We start from the raw sequence: 27,873 nt of genomic DNA on the forward strand, positions 1-27,873 counted from the left end.
TTGATTCAAGAAATGTGTTTTCTTAACCTATTTCTTATTAAACTGTACAGTAATGTTGTTAATTTACTTAAATGTACTAATCAGGTTAGTTTTATTGAAACCACAGCATATAGCAATGGAAAACATTTATAAATTCTAAATTAATGTTTGTTTAACAAGCACCAATCATGTATCTTTAACAAATATAAATCATGTTTATTTAAAAAACGTATATAAATCATGTTTATTTAACAAACAAATTATGTATCTTTAACATATATAAATCATGTTTATTTAACAAACATAAATTATGTATCTTTAACATATATAAATCATGTTTATTTAACAAATATAAATGATGTAGCTTAAAAATACATAAATCATTTTGCACAAACCTAACTTTATTATGTGCAACCGATGTACATGTTTTTTTTATGTTAATCCAACAGGTTTTTTTTTTCAGTGTGGGTTACCTATCACCATTTAGTTGTTTTGTGTTATTTAAAATATTAATAATATATATATATTTTTTAAACAATCCATTTTTTTTTTTTTGTGAAAAATTTCGATTACCCGTTTCAGTCACCCCCCCTCCTCCCCCCCCCCCCCCCCCGCCGCCCCCCCCGCAAACTCCGCGCGCCTGGCATAGAGCCCATTGTCCGACTTCACGTCTCCGTTTGCAGCTCCTCCCCGCCTGCACGCGGCTGTTCTCGCCGATCGGTTGCATCCAGGCGCAGGCGATGTCGAACACTAGTACTAAACAGGTAGAGAAAGCGGGTTGGGTAATACCAAGTCGGTGCGGTGGGAGGAGGATACATTACAGATTATTTAAAATATGATACTATCTTTCTTGCTGGCAAATGTATTTCATATTAATTCGGAATATTTCATATTTATTCTAATCTGAATGATGTGATGATATTGGGGGGGGTTATATTAGCTGGGTCTGATTTTTGAGGGGGTCATAACCCCCCTAAGCCCCCCGCAAATTACGCCCATGGTGGGAACGCCTCATTTTTAGAGCAGTGTGGCCGGTTTTACAGGACATGGGTTTGAAGTCGTTTGAATACACCCAGACACCTCACTCACAAGCGGTCTTAAAATCATTCTAAAGAGCAATAGACTTCGCCATGGTCATACCATCCACAAATGAATCAAATCCACCAGGTAATTAGTAGTTTATGTTATGGATCAAAATTGTTTCATGTTTTGAAGGATTTGGAAATTACACTGTTTCTGTTTATCTTCAGTCTGCAGGTTAAGAAAATATACATTACTACTGGCATGTTTTCTTCTGACATCAACCTGGCTGGTAAGTTCAGAAGAAACTGTATACATAAAACAAAATATGATTTTAAAAATAAATAAGCATTTTCTCCCTGAAAGGACAAAAGGGCTGTGTTTATTCAGCTAAAGTGAGAAGAGGATGCATTTTAAATATCAATTCAAATCATAAATCGGAATTAGCCTATGAAATTAGCAAACAAAATGCAGAATTCTAATTTAAGACAGTAGAAAATTGTAACTGCTGTAAATGTATAGTTTTAACAGGTTAAAACTATACATCTAGATATAAATTCGGTAACACTTTAAAATAATGGTCCGTAGTTAACAAGTAACTATGCAGGAAGTTATAGTACTGCATTAACACCGAAGTTAATACTATTAACTAATATGGAAGCAATATTAACTAAACATTAAGTAATAGGTAATTTAGTACAAAGGTAGTTCCTTGGTAGGTATTTGATTGTTACTAAAGAAATATATCCTCATTGAGAACTACTTGTGAACTAATAACCAATTATGTGGGGGGTTTACTCTTAACATGGTCATAACATTTCAGAAGCATGTGCCTCAAATGGGTTCTTTGTGGAAACCAGTTTATGAAATGTATACATCCCCCCAAATACATTAGCTATAGGTTGAGATTGTGACCACTACTCTTGCCAGGATGGACGCATGTTCTCTGTTTATTTAAAACTTAAACATAAAATAATCCTAATAAAGACAGTTTTTAAAAATAAATCTTAAATAATTAGGAAGTGATGCTGACACTCTCATGATTGGATTAATTTACTATTATGAGCTTTATTGAATGTCAGTCACATATATCTCAGACTCCAAAGACCTATAACTTTATGTTACAGTAGCTGCCTGAGGAGGACTTCTCTTTAGCACATGCATATAAACATTGATGTTCACTTGTAAAAAACAATTTGTATCTTTAATGAAGAAATTGGCTGCATTTATGTTACGATAAGCGCAAAACCACATCTTCCAAATTACAGTTTGTTAGAACATTAGTGCCTCACAGAACCTGTACAGTATGTGTCAAATATAAAATTAAATAACTTGTATCATTTGTGAAAAACATGTTAACTCCTCAATAACTATTTAAACGTTACCTTGTCACCCCGCAGGAACTACTAGTGATGTGGCCCATTATTTTAAAGTGAAAAACATGTTAACTCCTAACTAACTACAAGGTAGTTGTGACAAGGTAACACTTGTAGTTAGTTAGGAGTTAATATGTTTTTAACATGTGATTAGTAATTAATTGTTTTTTATTTCTTAGTTCACAAGTAGTTCTCAATGAGGATATATTTCTTTAGTAATAATCAAATACCTACCAAGGAACTACCTTTGTACTAAATTACCTATTACTTAATGCTTAGTTAATATTGCTTCCATATTAGTTAATAGTATTAAGTTCGGTGTTAATGCAGTACTACCTATTACTTCCTGCATAGCTACTTGTTAACTACAGACCATTATTTTAAAGTGTTACCATAAATTCCTCTTTCTGTCATCCCAACTCAAGTTGCAATATATTAATATATCAATAATATTTCAATATATAATTTCATTATAATGGTGTAATTCATATAGACCGTTTCACAAGATGTAAACAACACTGGTCCAGAAGCACTTCCTGTTTCAGTTTGTAACTGTTTTCTTTATTTCACATGTAAAGAAAACATCTTAAAGATGTTTGTTTAACTTTTTGATTCAGTTATAAATGTTCTGTTGGTTGTATTTTATCCCAGCTTTTATGTAGTGTTAAAAAACTGAAACAGGAAGTGCTTCTGGACCAGTGTTGTTTACATCTTGTGAAATGGTCTATAGATGCGACTTATCTTTCTTTCTGTATGGTCTTAATCGAAAAACCTGTGATTTACTGAGAGTCCATTATCTATTAGTTGAATGAATTTGCCAAAAAAGTCATTTCGACATTTTCTGTTCAAGAGTTTAAGGAAACACCTTCTATGCATTGTGTGGTGAGGATATTCAACATTCTTTCAACAACTCCTGGGGGCATGATGTCAACACCACTTTTTGACAGGGTTGTTCTAAGTGGAACTCAGAAGCAAAAACCAAGAAACTGGTTATACCGTATCTTCAGCGGGATTCTTTATTGAAAACATGAGGTGTGTGTTGCTGTATGGAAGTTCCCTTGTAACTTATATACATTTAGGGGCAGGGATTTACATTGTGCTGAGACACTATTGAACAAAGCATGTAAATGTATGACCATTTCACAAGATGTAAACAACACTGGTCCAGAAGCACTTCCTGTTTCAGTTTTTTAACACTACATAAAAGCTGGGATAAAATACAACCAACAGAACATTTAAAACTGAATCAAAAAGTTAAATAAATCTTTAAGATGTTTTCTTTACATGTGAAATAAAGAAAACAGTTACAAACTGAAACATGAAGTGTTTCTGGACCAGTGTTGTTTACATCTTGTGAAATGGTCTATACTGAGAGTTTTAACAATCATAATCCAATCAGCATAAAATAAATTGCGCAAGAGATTTGAAAAGGTGTAAATCACCCATCAAGTGTAAGGAAAAAATATTTACAATATTATTCATTCGTTTATTTATTTAACATGTATGTGTGCTGTAACTACTCGCTGGTTACAAAACAGTCCACGCTTCCGAAGTACTGATGTCCATTTTTGTTTATTTATTCCAGAGACACCGTGAAAACTAGACACAAAGGAAAACCAAACCATAATTTTACACACAACACCACTACAAACACAAACCAACATAATATACAAAGTATTAAAACATTTACCGTATTCGCCTGGTAACCAACAGTAGATTTAAGTCAAGGAGCACTATCATGCGGTTTTAGTTTCAAATCTCATCATTACATTGATGCTGACACGTCCAGCTGAATTAATCAGGCACACACAGGATCACATGACACTCAACTTCAACGATAGAATAATAATAAAATACAAACGGCAACCAAATTAAGAAATTCACCATACAGAAATACACATTTAAACTATGAAATCCAAAAATAAACTATAAAGTCAAAATAAACATTATCATACCAAATTATCATCCCCTCAGCTGACCTTCCAGCGTCAGCTACATGTGCATTAAAGCAAAATTATGCAACTATTATGCAAAATTCACTTTTACATGGTGTTTGAACATAAATGTGTGTTGGCAGTGTGTGAGCAAAACCACTAGCCTGACTTCGTCATACTCATATTCAGAATATGAGTCTGATACTGCTCCATAGAGCTTTGATTATGAGGCGTGTCTTTATCGAACTAGGCGAAAAAAAAAACCTTTGCTCTCAATTTGATAGACCTACAACCAATCAGAGCAAAGCAGTAAGTGACGTATGTTGAGCGAGTTGTCAAAAGAACTGAACTGCACGCACTCTGGAAAAAGTATTTCAAAGAAAAATGAGTGTTAGAAATTAGAATTAATTCTAATTTTTTTTCTAATGTGATCCATTAGAAACAGTTTCTGGAGCTCACATTCCATTGACTGGATGGCTCCAAAAGCAGACCTTGAGTGTTAAAAATTAGAATTAATCCCATGAGAGATGAATTTGATTAATTTGTGTTTGGTTCGCCTCAATTCATTACAGAAGATCATTGGAACTAACTAGTAATGACTCAAGTGTTACATGATCTAGGCATGATTTGTGCAACCAAACACTAAAGTCATTTCAAGCGTTTGAGATTTTTGGTGAACTTTAGTATACTTTTAGAAAAATTCTTTAGGAACACTTGAGTCATTGCTAGTTAGTTCCCTTGGTCTTCACTTTATAATACAGATCCAAATAATTGGCTTTATGCACAGCTACTTCCTAAACTTAAGCCAGCTCCTTGTTTCCTGTCTGCCATTATTGGAAAAATCGATTAATTCAGGTGTGCCTGACCTCAGTAGTCACGGCAACAATAATCAGATGCACCTGAACTAATCAAGTTTGGCCAGTAATGTCAGACAGGAAACAAGGAGCTGGCTTAAGTTCAGGAAGTAATGCAGTGTGCATAAAGCCAATTAGTAATTCCCACAGAAGTATGTACGCATTCATCTTTGCACTATTACTTACTAATTCGTTAATCAGAGTTTTTTTTAGGTAATAGTAGTTATTAGATTGTTAATAAACTTTTTCAGTAGTTCTCTGGGAAGTATTAAAAAAATAGTAGTTATTGATTAGTTAATAGTGAACTACCACTTTCATATGTGCGCTATTAATTACTAGTTCGTTAATCAGAGTTTCTTGTTAGTAAATAATAGTTAAATTGTTAATATTGTGTTACTCATTGGTTCTAGTGTAGTTAAACATTAACGATGGAACCGTATTCTAAAGTGTTACCCAATCGTTACCCAAGAGTCTGCAGTCTGAAAACTTTACCTTAGAGCATACATTAACTGAATGAATTGAGAATCTCACCTGAAAAATCCAATAACATCAGCAATTGTCATTCAAGCAGCTGAGTTCTGTAAATGAATGGAAAACTAAATGTACATCACAGCTTTGGGCGAAGTCAGCATCCATTAGCAACGATTTGAGAGAAAAATAATTTTAATTTTATATAAAACTATGTAAATGGCGCTCTGTGGCGCAGCAGGATTTTGAACGCGGTCCTGAGCCATTGCTGGGTGCCGCGGACAGACGGCGAATGGTGCCGCCGGTGTGTGTAGACTCATAGAGAATAATGTGTTCGAATTTTAAAGATGTGACGCTGCACGACGCAACGCTGAGCTTCTCGTCCGGTGTGCGACCCCCTTGACTATCAGTATGGGTATGGTGTGCGAGTAGTATAGTAACAAAGCGTCACCACTATTTGATTCAGCGATGGCTTTGACATGAGTTGCGTCGCCGTGATGTCCATTTCGGTTGCTTCTTTTACTTGGTCTTCCATGAGTGCGACCAAAGGAGAAACCACAATGACAACTGGGTTTTCATTGCGTCCCAGCTTATTAGCGACCAATGGAGCCAGCTGATAAATTAAACTTTTGCCGAATCCTGTAGGAAGGACGGCAAACACATCTTTCCGATTGACAAATGCCTTTATTGCAGTTCTTGGTTAGTCTTTTAAAATTAATTCGCTGTCGATTTCTTCTAAAACAGACGCGATAGCGGAATCTATACATCTCAATTCTCCAGCTGCAGTCTTCTTTGAGGGAAACAAGTTTAACCCAAGCGCTCTTTGATTATGTAACTGCACATCTTTCCATCATCGAATAAAGCCCGCCCAGGCAATTTGCTTGGCCCGAACATTTTTTGACTGATCATAATTATTTCTCAATGGATCAAGTCCAGAACGAACTTCCCGACCAAAAAATGGTGTAGGAGGGGTTCGGGCTGAAAACCACCCTAGAATGATAAAAATCCACCCAGTAATTTTTTTTACAATCTCAATAAATCATTTTACATGAAAATGATTACAACTCTAATAAGTACATAAATGTATCAAATAACCACACCGAGATATCCTGGTCCATTCTCATTTGAATTTATTCTGCCAGAGTCTCTTCATCATCTGGGTCTAATCAGAGACTACGTATATATTCCGATTCAAACATGTACGGCTGAATGACATACAAAACAGCGGGTCTCTCACTCTCAGCCATTCTGCTTAGACCGACTGCCATAGATATGCAAGTTACGCCCTTATCCAAAGGCAGGGCGGGGATATGCAACTCATTTACATTTCAGGTGGTACACACCAAAACAGCTCATTTTTAAAACAGGCCCCAAAAATGACATTTTCAAATGGTTATAATAAAATAACTGTGGAGTAGTTTGTGCTGAAACTTCACATTCTGGGGACACCCGAGACCAATATTACATCTTGTAAAAAGGGGCATATAGGTGCCTTTTAAAAGTACCATTTCGGCAATGAGAACATTTCTTAGCCAAATAAAGATAAAGATGTGTTCTAGCGACTGGCGTGTTTATTGAACTAATCAGATCAGAGAAAACCGAGTGTCAGCACACAAAGATTGAAATTAACTTGCATTTATTAAACTTAAGTGTAGCTCTTACAAAAAAAAAAATATTTTAAAAGAAAAAGAGAGGAAGTCTTAAAACTCTGTCTTTTAAGTCAAAATTCATGAAACATAATTGCCTATACTTAGTCCACAGCAATAGCAAATGCCATAATCATAAAGTGAAACATAAGTTCAACCTCAACACAAAAACAATATAAACAATGCTTCTCAGGGCCGTGCACAGACGTTTTGAGGGGCAGTGGCCTAAACCAAAAAAGGGGCACTAAGCGGGTGGTTGCTTGTTAACACAAATGATCCAGTTATTACAAAATATACAATTAAAACAGAAGATCGCACACGCTCAAAATTCAAATACATTTTAGACTTTATTGTAGATGTTTTGATATAACATCACAATTTAGGGCTGTTTTCAACTAAGGATTTTCATAGTCGAATCTGATTCGTTACATTTTGCTGTAGTCGACTGATAGTCAAACCTTTTTTTTATTTTATTTTTTTATTTTTTAGATTTTTTTCCATTTCAAACAAAAGAGCTAAAAAAAACTAAAAGAAAAACATGATGTGTAACAAATACCTTTTAATCATTTAAAGGGATACTTCACTTTTTTTGGAAATAGGCTCATTTTACCACTCCCCCAGAGTTAGGCTGAATCCCAATTCTCTGTCTTACCCCTTCCCCTTCGTCTTACCCCTAGCCCTTGTCCCTCGAAACCGAGTGGTAAGCGCTAGTGCAAATATACCCCTATGAAATGAGACACCACTCGGTTACGTCATCTTGCATCGTCCTTAACTGGCGTCTCTGACACCCGGGGCAACAAGTGTTGATTACAAACTTCTCGAAACTTGCTTCTATTCCCGAAGAGTGAGGATAAAGTGCAGCATCTGGAAACATGACTGGAGTTCTTTTCTGAACTTAAAGTGCCACTGTAGCTATATTTTTAAATATCATAACATGAAATCCAAAACGTTCCCACACCAGACTTAAACGACGCTGGCACATCCTCCAACTCCCTTATCTCTCGCACTTGCCACTTCTACGCGTGACGTGACTGACAGCACTCCATACTCCACTTTTACTGGCTCGTTCGACTTGAACCGGTTCTGCAGAGAGCGATCGGTGAATGACATCAAAGTACTGCTATAGGGATTGAAAAGTATACGGAGCCGTCGCTCTCGCGGTAATTTGATGTCATTCCCCGCTTGCTTTGTGCAGCACCATAGACATGCAGCACCGGTTCAAGTCGAACTGAACGGTTTGGATGTCTTTTCATGTAGGTTCCACCCCTACCGGTTACGTAATAGTTGTTCCCCCATCTAGAGAGAAATGAGGTTATATTAGGTAACCATTTCGTCTGGTATCTGGTTAAAAGAGTTATATTGAATATATAGAAAGTATATTTTCATATATGATTATATTCATATATGATATTCTAAATGTATTTTTAAAAGAAAATGAAGGTGTCTGTTAAATAGGCTTTATGCCGAGCGTCACGTGACCAATCCGGAAAACAAGTCTCATCGCATCCGGTTGTCAGAGAAAGTGTTAACGGCCGTAAGAACTGACCACAATATCTATGGATTTTTAAGGTAATCAGCTAACCTACCTAGTTCACTTTGTTATTGGCATTTTATTCCATTTAAATATCTAAACAAAACTGTGAAGAAGAAAAAATATAAAACGTTTAAATATCAATCTGCACATGTGAGGGACATTGGTTATGCTAATCTTTGCTCGCTCCTTTTAAGTTATCTTGAGTAAAACCGCGAAGAATTTCATGAAGCACATACAAAAGACCTGAACCGGAAGTGATGCAATCTGTTTTACAGAATGCGGAAGTAAGTTGTGCATAGAGCCTATTGGCTGTTCTTGAGTGCAAAAATGTGTTAAACAAAAAGTAACCTAACACATTTCTTTCCATAAAAGTAACTAAGTAACATAATTAAAGGAGTCGTAACCTAGTATTACCTTGGATACCCATGCTCTCTTATAGTCTTATCAGGCCCTTCTAAAAAAGAAAAGTGGAAAAAAAAAATAAACACAGAGCTCCTCTGACCCTTATTTCTGAATGCATTATTGTCTCGCGAGATCTGATGCGATATTTTGGCTGTCGTGGACGGTCATTTTAATAATGCAAATGAGGGGCGCATTGATTGGTGGCAGGAAGGAGGGGGCTTGACAGGGGCAGGTAACTTCAGCATATCATTCCAAAATGACATAATGGCGCAAGTTGTGAATGAATCCGACCTGGCCACGACCTACGGAATTCAACCATATATGTTTGAGCCAGAGCTGGAAACGGAAGATATAGAGTCAATGGAAGGACGTCTACATCAACATGTCTCTGAATGGTAAAGACAATAATTTTGACTGAGACATAGATTAACATCAGTAACGAGCTAAAACGTTTGTTGCTATTTTCTCCCACATAAGTTTACCTTTTATTTAATGTAGATTACATTAACGGAGATGTAGTCTACTTTTTTATCAGCTTACAGTGGTTATAGAGATCACGTTTGCTATCATGTGTTGTTTTTGCCTTGTTTCACGTTCACGCACTTCTTATAACTTAACGTTACTGTGTTTACTCAGCTCTTACGGTGATTTTCTGAAGTAAAACTGACGCTTCATCTTGTGTGATGTACAATAAACTTTATTAAACTCATCAGTATATGTTTGATCATCATTCGGATCTGGTCCGAAACAGCAGACTTGTAGGCTATTAATAAATAATGGATACATACAAGCAGATGACAAATACATTATAATAACCGTAATTCAACTACTAAACTATACCTGTTCCATCTCTATACAGCACTCTGACTCTGTAGGCATTATTGTCCGACTCGAAATGAACGTTGTAAAGGATTCCTGTGTAAAATGTTTAGCGCAGACACCTAACGTTGAGCCAGTTGATAGGGTTGTTGGAACAGCGTCATTAAAAATGAATTTCATCCACTGGTCCCTAGTAGTTTGGTCCGTTTTTGGTAGAGAAAACACATTTGAATGTTGATTCTGGCAGTCAACCACAGAGCAACTCACGTGTGCACTACATTTCTGCATGTTTCTTGACTGAATATGAGGGGGAGAGAGGGACAGCGCGGGCTTCCTGGCCTGCAGCATATGTCTGCGGTGTCCATATATGGTATATCCTGCCCCGTCTTGACATCAAGTCGGGGGAGAAATTAAAATCTCGTATTTGAGTGTGCACGTGGGCTGGTTTACGAACCCTGGGGTAAACAAGCGCTTCACTTTTGAATGCCGGCTTCCCGGCCAATGTATAATCGTTAGGCAATCATAACATACATTTATTCTCGTGGAAAAGTGAAAATTGTATATTTTATATTTAATTTAATATTGTACTGTATTGCTTAAAAGTTACTCTCCCCAACACTGTTGGTTTGTGATACAACGCTAACATTTAAACATAATTTGACTTACTGGTCATCTTTCAGGCTTTATGGAGATTCCTGGAGAGTGGTCGACAATTCCAGCCCTCCATTCTTAAACCTGTTAAAGGAAAACAGGTTAAAACAAATTCCTCATCCATAATTTCCTTTCATGACATGGGAATCAGTGAAGAGGAGTGGGAACGGCTACAGAGGACTCTGGACTGGCCCAGTCCAGATCAGGAAATCACTCGGCTGGATCAGAGCACAAGCCCAGTCCACTCAACATTCTCTATTGTGGGACTCAAGGAGAGTTACAAAGTGGGAGAAAAGATCTCTGTTACCATCACAGCCAGAGACCACAACAAGAACCTGAAAAGATATGGAGGAGATTTTTTCCAAGCAAAGCTATTCAATTTAAACCTCAAGGTGTGTTTGTTTTATTATTATATAATATATTTATTTTATTTTTTTCTACAAAAATTAAGACATTTACTTTGATTAGCTGAGTTTCATTTGACTGTTTATGGTTGATTTACAACATTTTATAAATTAAAGTTTTATATACTTTAAAATTGGATATACCAATAGACATTAGTTTTCTGCATTACACTTAACCTTCTCTATTCTCCTTGAAGGCGAGTGTGTACGGGGAGGTTGTGGATCACTGTAATGGGACTTACTCTGTTTCTCTTCTTCTGCCTTGGGAAGGTCAGGCACAAGTTTATGTGCGTCTAGAGCACTCCAGTGAGGTTGTGCAGATTCTTAAAAAATACAGGGAGTCTTCATTCCCACGCAGCCATTATAAAGGCCACTTTGAAGGGTCAGGACCTGATAAAACTAGGATCAGTGAGGTAGTAGAATGTAATCTTAAGTGGGGTGCAGATGGAAGTTGGAGTAAAGGCGACTGCTGCTGTGAGTATAAGGATATAAAAACAGGGACGGTGTGGCAGTGTGAGATACCAAAGAAACTTTCTTGTGACAAACTGGTTCATCACTCTACTGGAAGTTTGGAAAGCCCATTAAATCCTTTTGAGAATCAAATTTTCACAACGTAAGTGGGAAAGGATTCAAAATTAATTACAGAGGAATTGTAAAACTAGACAAACTGCGGAAGATTTTTTTTTCTCCACAGGAAATTAACAAATGTTGCTATTACTGGAGACACACAAATAATAAATGTCCTTCCCAACACTACAGGCAACGGTATGTTCATATATCAGGACAGATATAATCTAAAATCAATTGTAGTTAGTTGCAAAAGAATTAAGAATTTGCATAATTATGGCACAATCTCTTCAGGTAAATGTTTCTTTGCTTTAGGCACAATGGAGAGATGCAGATCTGGCATGACGACACCAGTTCCTGCAGGGTTTTATCTGAAAGATGTCTGGAAGTCTTTTGTGTGCAACACCCAACAGTTCAATTCCATACAAATGGGAAATTGTCTTAAAAACAAGATTGTCTACTTGATGGGAGACTCCACCACAAGGCAGTGGTTTGAGTATTTAGAACAAAAAGTGCCAGGCAAGTTGTTCATAAATGACATTGATGGCTTTGGAAAGTTGTTTAAGAAATATAAAGCAACGAGTCTAATTTCAGTTTTACTTATTTAGGTATACAAAGAATGAACCTGCACACTCATCGTTTGAGTGGACCCCTGATGGCTGTAGAGTTAAAAAATAACATCATTGTTCACTGGAGGCCACACGGTGTTCCTTTGCGTATTTCTTACTTGTTGATTACTGACTTGCATTATATCAGCAATGATATTGATGAAATCGCTGGTGGTCCTCATGCAGTCGTTGTCTTTACAATCTTTGCCCACCGGGTTTTTCACCCAGTAACATTTTATGTGCATGAAGTGGCCAAAATCCGTCAATCTGTTGTTGCACTGCTGAGTCGTGCACCAGAGACTACCGTCATCATCAAGTCTGGAAACACTGCAGGATTAAAGGTACAATTGTTGTTTTCCAATCCATTTTCAATAATATTTCTTGTATTTGTAATATGGTACATTTGTCCTGTTGTCTTTATATTTGAAGTCTAGAAACGCAAATATGCATGTGCTGAGGTGACATTTTCATTTTTCAATTTGTGCAAAATTCCATCCCTTAAAAGTGTAATTCAGTCATATCCTGTCATTACAAATCTGTAGGATTGTCCTCCATGGTTTTGCAGAATGTTTTTAGGGCCCAAGCCCTGAAAGGGCGTAGGCCCTATTGTTTTCCATAGGATAAATCGGTTCTATCGACTATTCAGGCACTTTTGGGGCCCTTAACATGCTCGAAAACTCTTGAAACTTTGCACATGGGTCAGAACCCGTGGCCATCAGGGCCGGGCTGAAAGTACCCAGGCGTGGCAGGGGGGCTCGACAGCGCCCCCTGCAATGGGCTCCGAAAACTTGGTCCATAAATCAAACACGCTTGCATGTAATAATATGAAACTCGGTACACATATAGATCTCATCGAATCATATATACTTCGGCACTCTTACTTTTTACCCCAGCCCAAAAGGAAGTCGGATATTTAGGATTGTTTGGAAAACACATGCAATGGAATTTGAAATACTCCTCCTAGAGAATTCAAACAAACGTCACGAAACTCGGTCAGCATGAAGTCAAGACATTGAGGATGAAAGTTTGCGAGGGGATTTTTGAACGGTTTGGCCGTGGCGAGGAAACGAATTTATGGCGCGAAAAGAGAAACAGGAAGTGTGTTATAACTTCTTTACACATTAACTGATCTTGGTGAAACTTCAACAGTGCGTTCGTTGTAAGAGGCGGGTCACATGGATGTGACTATTGTGAATCAAAGTTATAGCGCCACCAACTGGCAGCAGGAAAAGTGTCACTTTTAAAATGCTTTGAAATATCCCTCTTATTTTTACCTGATTTGCTTCAAACTTTATGTGTTCTACTGGCATTTCTTAGCCAGTAGACATGTGCAAAGTTTCTGAAACGGGCGTGGTGAGGGCTCTCTGATTTATTAATAATTAATAAATTATTATTATTAATTATTATTATTACAGTTACAAAAATCGATATGTATATTGTTCTCCTCGAGCCAGACAACTTTCTAATTTACAATAATTAGGTCTGACCAACAGAAAGTCAGATATTTTGGTTTGAATATGGTGAGCCTCTCTCTGAGCCTATGTCTCTGTATGGCAAGACCTTTTAACATTTAAAAGCTAAGTTTGACTATCCAGAATTAACATTGTAGATATCAACAATGTCTTTCTGGCTAGTCGTAATTACATTTTGGATAATTTGTTTTATCATTTAAGATATCTGTAACGTAATTGTGACTAGTCGAAACGACAGATAGAGTATGGCAAGCCATTTTAACATTTAATCATTTTAACCTACTAGTCTCTATTTTCATGCTACCGTTGTAAAGAACAATACTTTTAAACATAACCCTAAATCGCCATAAGGTGTCGCCAGGCGACCGCCTTAATGAACGAGTCATCGATTCATTCGTTTAAAATGCTGAATCATTCAGTAATGAGAAAACACATTGCTTTGAGATGCGCGATGGTTCGCTGTCTAACTATTTTTCTCTGCTGAAAGTCAAAGTCAATATTGCATCTAAAATGTAAGTGACGTGTCTTGTGTGTGTGACTGTTAGTTGCAGTGATAAGAGTTGCACCCCTGTTAAAGTTTAAGGCCTTGTCTTTCTGGATATATATCTGTTACGAAACTGCTTGAGGATCCAAATGCAGTTTATTAAGGTTAATCCAAAGCGTAATCAAAATCAAGGCACAGGTCATACACAGGCAGGCAATCCAAACAAACAAACAAATCCAGAGGGTGAGGCAGGAAAGGGAAAACCAGGACACGGGCAGAGATCAAGAACCAGGAAAAAAGAAACCGCTCAGAAATGCAGTGTGACACTTAAACAAGACTTCGCGGTGAGTGACTGAATGAACATGGTATATATAGCCAGACTAACAGGATGATGAGACAGGTAAATGCAATCAGTGAATGAGGTACAGGTGGATGTGATCAGTGATGATGAGTCCAGGCAGTGAGTTATGGGAAATGTAGTTGTGAATGAAAATAGTCTTATCTGGAGTGCCCTCTGGAGTTTCTCAGGGGCACTCCAGCTGGTGATCGTTACAATATCTTCTTTTTTTTAACAAAATATGCATACAACCCATATATTTTAGATTTATTATTTGCTTTAAATTAAATTAAGATTGTATTTTTGGTAATTGAACCTGAAAGAATTTAAAATGAATGTGCTATATTTCAGATCATATATTTGTTTTTCTTAAAATTTGAACTAACCTTAACTTTATTCTCAGCTGAATTATAAATAATTGATTTCTGTAAAAAATAAAAACACATTTGATTTTTCTTTTTTAATCAATGTAGAATGTGTATGTCACGGTTGTAGTGGAGTGCAGGCAGAAGAAGACAGAAGAGGCAAATGCTCCAATTCAATTCCTTTACTTAAACTCAAAACAGGTGCAGGCAAACAGGCAGAAACACTCACCAAAACTAAGGGTAACATTTACAACGACCGACAAAGACTGAATCAAACAGAGGGAACTAAATACAAGGAGGAATCAAATATGATGAGGTGAAAACAGGTGATACAGATGATGAGGACGATGCACAGGTGGTTGATGAGGGAGTGAGTTCAGGAGTGGAGACAAGAGGATCCTGGGAAGTGTAGTGCTGATGACAGGACAGACTGGTGCAGACGAGGACTGTGACGGTGTAACTGTAAAATAAACAGATTAGGGCTCTGTTCGAGGACAAGAAATTAAAACCAATGTGACATGATGAAAGTGCAAAAGATGGCAGAGAGAGAGAGATTTTGGTTGCTTGACAGTTGTAGGTTACAGTTTGACAAGAGTTTATAGTTTGACACAAGCACAATGTTGTGTTATATTGCGAGTGTACACAAATATATATATTCCAGTTTGAATAATTTCCTGTATGAACAAAAGGACAGAGTACAGTATGCTTTTATGTCTCCATTGTTCAATCACGCGTCACACAGACATTATTGTTCTAATCAGATCAGGCAAGTAATATCCTGTCTTGTCCCGTAATATATATATATATATATATATATATTTATATCGTCGCTGTTTGATGAAAACTGCGTATGTCCATTTTGCCGATTTTGAGATTTTTTTGACTGATAGAATGTTCAGGTTCATTTCCGTATACAGCATGCTTTACATTATCTAAATGACCAATGAAAAGTTGTGAAATCATGTCATCTGATTTCCATGTATTTTCATTTGCTGTCAAATCTGTCAATCACGCAGCGTATCTCCCCGCCCTGTGGAGGCATCTCGCCGGTCTCGTGAAGTTTCTCGTCGGTCTCGTCTCTGAGACCCTATACACCTGGTATTAAAATACGATCTGTATCCAGATAAGTTATCCGGATAATAAAAAAGGCATGTTAATGCAAGGTGTAAATACGTTGTGATCGGATTGTGATCGGATCTGCCTGACCATCTAGAGGTAGTCTGGCTCGCAGTGTGTTTGGATCTTTACTAGGTGTAAATGCAATCTGGTTGTTGAAACCATATTTTACTCCTCCCAAAAATGCCAAAAAATAAACGAGTGAGAGCGTGTTATATAGGCTATATGACATGTTATAGTCAGATATGACGGCGCTACTGCGACACGCATCACCGCAGCTCACCGAGCGTCTATTCATCAAGCCAACGTGCAAACATCGCAAATAAAAGTGAAAGTAAGTAATCATCTTCACAATCACACAATTATCTTCAAGTAAAGAACTAAATGATCTTATTGATGTATGTCTTTGATTTTGAAATTAGCTGATGATCATAAAATGCAGCTCATATCTGTAATAAAATGCAACTCATATCCGACAAAATTGCGGTAGGATTGTGTAAATAAAGTAGCCTATCAGTCTAGCATCGCCATGTCAGTGTATTGATTCATTGTCTCTTCATAGTTTGCATGAGACATTTAATAAACTGAGCGTATTTGATAAACTGAGCGTAGCCTATTTATCTGTCAATATGAACGCGATTTGGTCATTCTAATTAATGATCGGAAGAACGCGTATCGACCACCGTTACTGTACAATATGCACGTATGTCCATTTAAACTCAATTTTGGGTCAAATGTGGATTATATCATGACACTGGCAAGAATATGGTTACATTTAAAGATGTGCCAAGCATGACAACGCAACATTCAACTGCTATTGAAATTACATGTTTTTTTCACTAGGTAACTAAAGGAGCCAGGGTTGCGGTACCACCGGCTTGGGCCCGTTATCGCTGCTCACAGCTATATATATATATATATATATATATTTTTTTTTTTTTTTACTATGAAAGTGGATGGGTATCTGAGTACAAGTGTAATGGGTGTTAAAATCTATGGACTATACAATAACATCGTCCAGATAAACCAACAGAAAGTCTACAATATAGTCACTCAGTGTTGCATTAATCTTTGGAATGTAGCTGGTCCATTGCACAGTCCAAACGGCATACGATGGAATTCAAATAGCCCCAGAGGAGTTGTAAAAGCAGTCTTTGGGTGATCGACAACATGCTCCCCCACTTGCCAATAGCCAATCACCAAATCAAATGTTCTAAACCATTCAACTTGAGTTAAAATGTCAATGTTTCTTCTATCCGGGGAAGAGGGAATGCATCCTTATCGGTAATAGCGTTCAATTTTCTGTAATCAACACAAAAGCGCCAACTTCCATCCTTCTTCTTGACCATGACTATTGGGGCTGCTCATGGAATCTTACTCTCAGGAATCTTACTTCCCTTTCCAACATACCTGCCAGGTGCAGTTTCATCTCCTTGTACATCATTGGGGGTAAGGGGCGGAACTTTGGTTAGGTACTGGTTAGGTAACTTAGGTACAGTGCCAGTGTAAATCCTATGCTGGACAGTCTCATTAAACCCCAGGTTGTCCTCATTCTTAGAAATCACTTCACTCCACTTCCTCATAAATGCATTAAAAAATGGCGTTGTTGGTCAGTTAAATCAGTTCCAAGCATCGATGGACTCATGCCATCAGCAGCTACCTCCTCTTCAGGGCTTCCAGCTTCCACCACACGAACATCGACGACCCCATCAGTGCTCAGGGTCAAATCAAGATCTCTTTGGCCATAGATATCCACACCAGATCTTTCGTAAAGCCGACCAAGCTTCTGGTACCGGCGTACAGACACTCTACTGTATAGGGTTGCAAATTACACAATCTGATTACACAATCCTACCATCCTTAACGATAGCCACCACCCGGGTGGCGGCCAACCCATCTTGCTCTAGTAGGGGTTCCACCAATCCACAGTAACTGCGGTTCTGTCAGCCCATTCGGACACGGCCCCACACATTGACCTCGCTCTAGGGTGTAATCCATCTCCTGCGATGACTAGCTATCCACACATAGCCCAGGAACCCATCATCTTGAGTCCAAGCACCAATGTGTTGACATGTTGCCATGGCCCGTTCCCATACCTGCTGTTCTTAAGGGTTCTGAAACAAGGGGCAACCTCTCCATCTCTCTCTCGAAGCCAACAAGGAATTGAATTAAACTGCAATTCATCGAGAGGCCGCATGAGGCTGGCTGCAAAAGCGAGTCAAATCTGTATCTCCCCCAAGTTAAAAGTCTATATTCACCGCAGAAAAAAAAAACATGTTTACAGCCTGGTGGCAAATAGTTGTTTTGGTCTATATTGCTAATTTTGCCCTTTATGACGACTGTGAGGGGGGTGAATTTTTTTACAACTCATCTGTTTAAATTATATTTAAGCCTTAAAGTTCTGCATAATTAAGGGCGTGGACACTTGAGTGACAGGTGGATTCTTTCCACCGCTTTCAATGCTAGTCGTTTGTCTGCTGTCTGTTAGCGTCATCCTCAGCTGTGTTTGTGCTTTTTCCGGAATTATTTCATACAATTTAATACATGTTTTATACCTTCGCCCGTGCACGCCGTTGGATTCTGTTGTGTTGAGTATGGAGAGATCGACCAGCGCTGTTTCCCTCGCATGCACTAATGGATGTCTGATGATTTCAGTGCTTTCTCTCAGTCCATGCAATAGATGCACACCCTTGAATGAGCGCGGATTTTTAGTTCATTTACTGTTTTTACCATCTGAGAAACTGAGAGGCGGCCAAAATCAGATTGTAAAATGGACTGAATAAAGCTCTTTACGAACTTGACGTGAGATGCCAACTGAAATATGTCCTTGCCTTGAATCGCTGTCTCATGCACAAGCTTTGAGCAATATTGTAAGTAACTAATATATTTTTAACTAGCAGAATAATAATGCATCACGATGCACATAGTCAACGCATTCTCACCCCAAGGCGTCACCTTTGACCATGCTTCAATATTCAATCCTACGGCGTCATCTAACTGACGCTAAAGAAAAGCGTCAGTTAGAGGACGCGGTTAGGTTTAGGTGTGGGGTGGGGGTAAACAGAAAGTCTACAATATAGTCACTCAGTGTTGCATTAATCTTTGGAATGTAGCTGGTCCATTGCACAGTCCAAACGGCATACGATGGAATTCAAATAGCCCCAGAGGAGTTGTAAAAGCAGTCTTTGGGTGATCGACAACATGCTCCCCCACTTGCCAATAGCCAATCACCAAATCAAATGTTCTAAACCATTCAACTTGAGTTAAAATGTCAATGTTTCTTCTATCCGGGGAAGAGGGAATGCATCCTTATCGGTAATAGCGTTCAATTTTCTGTAATCAACACAAAAGCGCCAACTTCCATCCTTCTTCTTGACCATGACTATTGGGGCTGCTCATGGAATCTTACTCTCAGGAATCTTACTTCCCTTTCCAACATACCTGCCAGGTGCAGTTTCATCTCCTTGTACATCATTGGGGGTAAGGGGCGGAACTTTGGTTAGGTACTGGTTAGGTAACTTAGGTACAGTGCCAGTGTAAATCCTATGCTGGACAGTCTCATTAAACCCCAGGTTGTCCTCATTCTTAGAAATCACTTCACTCCACTTCCTCATAAATGCATTAAAAAATGGCGTTGTTGGTCAGTTAAATCAGTTCCAAGCATCGATGGACTCATGCCATCAGCAGCTACCTCCTCTTCAGGGCTTCCAGCTTCCACCACACGAACATCGACGACCCCATCAGTGCTCAGGGTCAAATCAAGATCTCTTTGGCCATAGATATCCACACCAGATCTTTCGTAAAGCCGACCAAGCTTCTGGTACCGGCGTACAGACACTCTACTGTATAGGGTTGCAAATTACACAATCTGATTACACAATCCTACCATCCTTAACGATAGCCACCACCCGGGTGGCGGCCAACCCATCTTGCTCTAGTAGGGGTTCCACCAATCCACAGTAACTGCGGTTCTGTCAGCCCATTCGGACACGGCCCCACACATTGACCTCGCTCTAGGGTGTAATCCATCTCCTGCGATGACTAGCTATCCACACATAGCCCAGGAACCCATCATCTTGAGTCCAAGCACCAATGTGTTGACATGTTGCCATGGCCCGTTCCCATACCTGCTGTTCTTAAGGGTTCTGAAACAAGGGGCAACCTCTCCATCTCTCTCTCGAAGCCAACAAGGAATTGAATTAAACTGCAATTCATCGAGAGGCCGCATGAGGCTGGCTGCAAAAGCGAGTCAAATCTGTATCTCCCCCAAGTTAAAAGTCTATATTCACCGCAGAAAAAAAAAACATGTTTACAGCCTGGTGGCAAATAGTTGTTTTGGTCTATATTGCTAATTTTGCCCTTTATGACGACTGTGAGGGGGGTGAATTTTTTTACAACTCATCTGTTTAAATTATATTTAAGCCTTAAAGTTCTGCATAATTAAGGGCGTGGACACTTGAGTGACAGGTGGATTCTTTCCACCGCTTTCAATGCTAGTCGTTTGTCTGCTGTCTGTTAGCGTCATCCTCAGCTGTGTTTGTGCTTTTTCCGGAATTATTTCATACAATTTAATACATGTTTTATACCTTCGCCCGTGCACGCCGTTGGATTCTGTTGTGTTGAGTATGGAGAGATCGACCAGCGCTGTTTCCCTCGCATGCACTAATGGATGTCTGATGATTTCAGTGCTTTCTCTCAGTCCATGCAATAGATGCACACCCTTGAATGAGCGCGGATTTTTAGTTCATTTACTGTTTTTACCATCTGAGAAACTGAGAGGCGGCCAAAATCAGATTGTAAAATGGACTGAATAAAGCTCTTTACGAACTTGACGTGAGATGCCAACTGAAATATGTCCTTGCCTTGAATCGCTGTCTCATGCACAAGCTTTGAGCAATATTGTAAGTAACTAATATATTTTTAACTAGCAGAATAATAATGCATCACGATGCACATAGTCAACGCATTCTCACCCCAAGGCGTCACCTTTGACCATGCTTCAATATTCAATCCTACGGCGTCATCTAACTGACGCTAAAGAAAAGCGTCAGTTAGAGGACGCGGTTAGGTTTAGGTGTGGGGTGGGGGTAGGGTACACGCGATCCTAGGGCGTCATCTAACTGACGCTAAAGGGCGCCTAAAGCGTCAGATATTGAAGCATGTCCAAATGCTTCCCAAGGCGTCAGTTAAGTGACGCCTTGGGGGTGAGAATGGGCTGACATAGTTGACTGCTTGTATGTTGTGAGAAATGTGTGTGATCTGTGTTATGTACTTGTATACATGCCCCTTGTGAGATTAATAAAGTTGATAAAAAAGTAAAGTAAATAGTCTCACTTTTAGTTACGTCTTAACTATTATAATATTTCGAATGGCAAAACATGAACTTTAAGCATTGGCTTTACTTTTTCAATCAGCTGTCAATTCAGCATGAGGGCAGTAGCATAGCATTAGCACCTCAGCTCCACCTGCGTCCTGCCTCTTTGCCCATTTTAATTTATCCGGTAGTGACGAGAGGTGACGCACTCTCAAGTTGGCGTTGGTCCCACTGCACGCAGAATCTCCTCAAATCCAGACAGTATAGTTTCCTGGTAAGACACAAGAAACAACTACCAGTATTTCCAGTCCAATGCAAGCAAAATTCTAATTACCACTCTCTCTTGTGCACACAAATTCCTGTTGTGTCTGTATATATGATGCACGAAATAACACACAAGACGAGATGACTATGCAACTCACACCAGGCTTTTCTGAACAAAGCTCGAGGGGGACAGGCATGACTAAAACAACCCAGAGCGAGCATTCCGAACAGACCTCAATAATGGAACAAAGATATCTGCTCTGCTAGGCAGATATATAACAATACCCACACCATACAATATACACTACAAACCAAATAAATCACATCACCGCAAAGAGAAACAAGAGCTATGCATAAGTTATGCTGGCAGTTAGTTCCTAGTCTATCTTCTGGATTAGATGTAAAATGGTCACAATATCCCTCAAACGATCTTCATGGGTTTGTACTCACAATACGACTGGGTAGCAATTCCCACTACCAAATCAAGTCGATTTCCAGCATTGTGCAAACCTCCGTTGCCATCTCAACAACCGCTGTCTCACTGTCTCGGAACAGCACTCGTTGATTCGCTCATCTTCAAACAGCTTCACCATGGTTGTTCTGTGCCACAATCTCGGACTCGTTCGTTTCCCGCACAGCTGTGAAGGCATGTTAATGCAAGGTTATAAGTGTTCGGTTATCACCGTTCAATGTTCCTTCTCAGACGCTCGCACCTGTTCACAACACACTCACAGCAAGACAATGAGTTGCATGGAAATGACGCAGTCCAAACAGCACACCGCTCAGTCTCTCAAGCGCACGTTCTTAAAGGGCAACAGTCTTTTCCTGAAACAGCCTATGACACTAGGTCACCATTTAATCGTATTAGGAAATGAGCATGACAATACAAATCACTTAAAGTTGCAGTGTGGGATTTTTAGCGACATCTAGCGGTTCAGTTGTGAGTTTGCACCAGGTTTGCACTAAGGTCTCAACCCACTGCTCACCCCTCCCTTTCAAAGAAGCTACGGTTTCTAAAACGGGACAAACATCTCATTGGCTGAGACAGCAGAGAATAGCCAGAGTAAGACAAGAGTGTGTAACATTGTCATTGTTTCTGTACACCAGTCCATTATAAACCACATCATGTATACAGTTTACAAAGCCATAGTCAGGTGAGGATCAAGGGTTTTAATATATAATTTAATATAATAATAGTAATCAGCTGATTGTCTCACAAACGTAGCCAGCAGCACATTTCTCCCCAAGTAGCAAACCCATAATACAGCGAGGGAGAACCACATGAAACTATGCAGCTCTATATTTTTTCTAACAGGGTAGTAAAAGTTTATCTGGCTAATATGAACTGTTACTGTGGACAGTACTGAACTGGTTAAATCTTAAAGCCTTGTTTAAACTCGATGCGTCCACATCCAAAGTCCAAAGGTGATTGTAACAGCACGCACCTCCGCATCCTATAGACACCATTTACTACACACAATAGGCTTTTTCTCTGATTTTAAAAAGTCTTTGTGATCGACTTAGATCTCTTATAAGATTGACGGGTTAGTGATTCCTGTAACATACTGTTTTGCGTTCAATGACATATACTAATCAGCTGTCTCACGAACGTAACAGCACATTTATCCCCACATAACAAACCCATAACACAGCGAGGGAGAACTAAGTTACATGAAACAATCCCAACTACATATTTTACACCACTCACAAGGGAAAAGTCACTACTCACTGAGTTCAGGGCCAGCTTCTAGCGTTCCGCTGCTTCTCTTTCAAGGTAGTGATGAAACGCGTTCTGTAGCGCTGTTTGTTCACGTTCAGCTACGGTAGAAAGATGATGTCACAGTATGGTGACCTTCATAGAAGGGAATTCCCGCGGTTATGGAGATATAAATGTCTCATTGTAAGGTAATAAAAACTTTACGGTTTATTAAGAAAGTTCTTTATACACCACTGAAAACATAGTTCTGTTAATAGATACTCAACTTTTTTTACACATTGCACCTTTAAAGGGCATATTGCAGGTTAGAGGACTCAACGAGTCAATGCATAGAAAAATAATGTAGGAACTGGATTTTCTTTAAAATATACTTATATATACTCTACAGAAGCTTCTGGAGTCGTTTTTGAGAAGGAAATGGGCGTGACGCAACGACCGGGAGAGCGGTCGATTCAAACAACAGAAAAACAATGAGGAAATACTTGTATGACGGACCTGAAACCATAAAGTTATGAGCCTGCTACAGTATATATGCTGCCAAGAGAGCAGGGACAGGCCAGGATAACGTTACACAGAACGGTCAAAGACAAATTGAGTTGTGGTGTGAGGAGACCCAGTGGAGAACAGGACAGGTGTCTTTTGGTGAGAGACGTGCTTATAGATGTACACGTTCACTAACGATATACACTGTGCTCACAATATTGTACAAATTATTATGATCCTATAACAGGCCAGCAGACATTAGTATGTTTAGGGTAGATTTATACTTTTGAATGTATAAAAATTATACTTGAGTATATTTCTATTGTACTAAAAGCATATAGGTACATTTTTAATACATACTTTTCAGCTGGTTTATAACATAAACAGAAAAACACCATTTGATGCCATTGGTATAGTATACGACGATCAATATCCTTGCTTCGACATCCCATGTTGAACTCCATCATACCGCCGGGATGACAATCATTTGATCTGAAGTGAACGCAACACACGACCGCATTTTCCGAAGCCGATGCGGAAGAGCAATCTCGTCTCTTGTCTTCACCTGCACAAACCGCACCAGGAATGAAAGATAGGCTATAGCACTGTCCCTATACTTGTAATGGGAACTTGTGGACTCGATCTTGAAGTCCTGACAGGCCAGAGTTTTTGCAACCTCCACAAACACAATAATTTACCATGATGATGATAAATTAAAATACAAAAACTACCGAAATCACACTGACTGCCGACTGCTCTCACTGAACACCAGCCGACTCTGCACTGAGCCGAGGCTGAGCAGTCCAAGAAACGCTCACTTTATCTACTAAATTAGTGCCCTTATATTGTTTTAAAACATTTTAAATCCTGCATTAACTATTCATATGGTATTTTCATACAAGGTTATTTATAAATTTAGTTTTTTTTCAACCTGCAATATGCTCTTTAATGAACAAATTGTAGACCATGAAAATGTATATTAATGCATCTCAATTCTCAGTAGTTCATATGACTCAAGCACTATTCCAGTTTCAGAAGGCATATGATAGTTCTGTGAGAGAAACAGATAGAAATCTAACTATTTTTCCCATGAAAAAAATTGTCACCATTTACTGTTCCTTGTTTTCCTACGGAGCCCCCTAGTCCCACTTTGTCTAAAAGATTAATTATAACTATCTTTATAGAGTTATCTTGAGGCCACGAGATAGTTATAATTATTTTATTTTATTTTTTTGACAAAGTGGGACTAGGGGGGCTCCGTATTTTCCCCTATTAGATAGGCTTACAAGGTCAAAGTTAAATGTCAGTTATAACAGGTGACAGACAAAAATTTAAGTAACTCACCCAGCACTGTTTCTGGTAGAAAATACAAACAATGTCTAAACCAAGTTAATATGAATACTTATTTCTGTTACTGATCTTTGTTGTTACAGAATATTTTTCAAAGTGATTGGTATGCCATGCAGCTGAATGCAGTGATGCAGGAGATGTTCCGAGATATCAAAGGAGTAATCTACTTCGATGTCTGGCAGATGACGTCCTGTCACTATTTACCTGAAAATATTCACCCAGGTCCTGTTATCATTGCTAATGAAATTGACATGTTGCTCTCATTTATCTGCCCTGCCTGACACAATAAAATAAAATTTGTTATAATACTTACTTTGTTATAATATACCAAGGAATGCATGTAACTACAAAAATGAGCATCTATAAGAAATCTCTTGTATGCATATTGTTAAAATTACCTGCTTAATGTAAACCTGTACAATCTCAAAATTAACAAAATTAAATTCTTTTTTTTTTTTTTAATCGCACCCTTAGGTTCCACAAACTGAGTTAACTTTCAGGTTATGTAAATGGCCATTGTGGTACATTCCGTGGTTATTTAATTGTATGTTATTTTAAAAGTGTATATTGTGTTAAATGTTGTGAGCTAGGGCATTCCAGAAAGCAGATTATGTGAAATTACCGGTTATGTTTAAGGGTAAGTAAGAGGATAACGTCTCAGGTTACGTATGTAACCCTGGTTCCCTGAGAGGGAACGAGACGCTGCGTTTGAACACGGTGGGAACGCTCTGCGTGATTGCGCCGTGAAGCCTCTGTACAATCAGTCCAATGAGAGAGCAGGACGTCATGTGACGTCATAGACCAGGAAACTATAAAGTACCCTTGAAATCAGACTGTGACAGCTTCTGAAAAGGCCTGAAGCAAGTCGATCAGGGCATGCAGGAAGTATGGCAGGCAGAAACGCAGCGTACAGCTTTCTTAGGGAACCAGGGTTACATACGTAACCTTCGAGCTGCGTTTGAACACGGTGGGAACCCCATACCAAATATGCCATGCTGAGAAATGCCCATTCTGTGTGAAGATCAAGCGCACACTATGAAGCAAGCAACCTAGCCCTGGGGGTGGAGAGATCTAGGTCATAAAATATGACAAATGTATGCGGTGAGGACCAACCTGCCGCATTACAAACGTCCTGAAGGGAAACACCCGAAATCAAAGCCTTAGAGGCAGCCATACTCGTAGTCGAATGGACACGGACATCCATAGGTGAGGAATGTCTGACCACATTATAAGCAATAGAGATAGCCTCAACTATCCACTTGCTCATCACTTGTCTCGATGCCGGAAAACTAGGGGTGTAATGATTCACTCGTTTTCTCGATTCATCGATTACAAATCCTGACGATGCATATGCATCGATCCTGAAACATGTATTTTGATTCTATAGTGATTCAGTGGTTTAAAATATATAAACACAACCTTAAAGTGTTCCTGGTACAAGCTGCCTCACGCATTGGCCGTGAGATCCGCATTTGATTTGTTTCACGCGCTCACACACCCCTGATTTCTCACGCTGAAGCCCGGTCGGTCAAATGCCTGAAAGATGAGTTTATCTTTTTACCTGTTGAGCTACTCGTGTCGTGATCGGCTAGTTATACCGCAAATTAGTTAAAATCTCCCAGAATCTTGAGCGAGTGTGCATACGAGATAGAGGTTGTGCTCCAAACCGCGTATCGTGCGTGCACGCACTCGGCAGAGAGGGAAAGCGAGCGAGAGACCAGCTTGCGTGTACGGAGAGTCTTTCCATGTAATAAATGCCCGCCCTTGAATAAAGTGTGCTTTTACTTCACAGCTCAGGACGGGTAATGTCAATGGTATGGCCCATTTCAGTAAAATCTCATCTTAAAGAAAATAACTGTGACATTTCCATGCAATGAAAGCGTTTTATTCATAGTGCCCACGCAATGGCATGGCAGCTTTATCAATGGCTTGAGCGGTTTGCCTCAAAACTATTGCTTTCTCGATAGAGATCTGGAGAGCTCAATGATGGACTGCTCAAAAATCTGTACATGAGAGCTATGGGACCGAGTGCGAGCAAAATCCAGTGAAAAGATGTTAACGAGTGCACTGAGAGGATGCAAAATGAAACTGATGAAAAGGTCTCCATTAATTTGTGCATGTAATTTAATGCAATACTTTAAAACCCTTTTTCAAAAATTGGCTACTTAGGTTTCTACAAATGCTAATTTGCAGGCCATTTAATTTTTTTAATAATAATATATTTATTAAAATTAAAAACAAACATGAACTAACATTAACAATGGACAAAATCCCCACTATCTGACCCCCGAAGGCCGCTGTGTAATTCAAACCCAGACAAAGACCCATTGGGTGAAGCATTGAAATCATACTATAATGCATATAAAAAATTAAGAATCGAATTAATCGAATCGCATCGAATTTGGATGTGAATCGCATTGAATTAAATCGTTCTGAATTTGCACAAATCGTTCTTGAATCGAAAACCTATGAATCGTGAATCGAATCGATTCGCTGTCTACCCAAAGATTCACAGCCCTACGGAAAACCTTTCTTGGTTGAGCCAAAACAGACAAACAATTGCTCTGACTTATGCCACAGGGCAGCTCTGTGAACGTAGGCATCCAATGCCCGAACTGGACATAGCAGATTGAGACTGACCTGATCTGGGGTATTGAACGATGGAGGACAGAAGGTCTGCAGCACAATAGGACCCATCACATTAGTAGG

General features: G+C 38.9%; 1 protein-coding gene across 1 annotated transcript; it reads left to right on the forward strand.

Moving 5' to 3' along the window:
* Nucleotides 1-620: 620 nt before the first annotated feature.
* On the forward strand, nucleotides 621-25,472 carry LOC120475785 (NXPE family member 3). The gene is made up of 8 exons (XM_039666476.2): nucleotides 621-1,146; nucleotides 1,230-1,291; nucleotides 10,713-11,075; nucleotides 11,285-11,700; nucleotides 11,782-11,852; nucleotides 11,970-12,173; nucleotides 12,263-12,603; nucleotides 25,248-25,472. The coding sequence occupies exons 1-8, from the start codon at nucleotides 1,110-1,112 to the stop codon at nucleotides 25,443-25,445; spliced, it is 1,692 nt and encodes a 563-aa protein (XP_039522410.1). The 5' UTR covers nucleotides 621-1,109; the 3' UTR covers nucleotides 25,446-25,472.
* The last annotated feature ends 2,401 nt before the right edge of the window (nucleotides 25,473-27,873 follow it).

Source organism: Pimephales promelas, chromosome 22 (genome assembly GCF_988280905.1).
Source record: "Pimephales promelas chromosome 22, fPimPro1.hap1.1, whole genome shotgun sequence".
NCBI classification, from domain to species: Eukaryota; Metazoa; Chordata; class Actinopteri; order Cypriniformes; family Leuciscidae; genus Pimephales; species Pimephales promelas.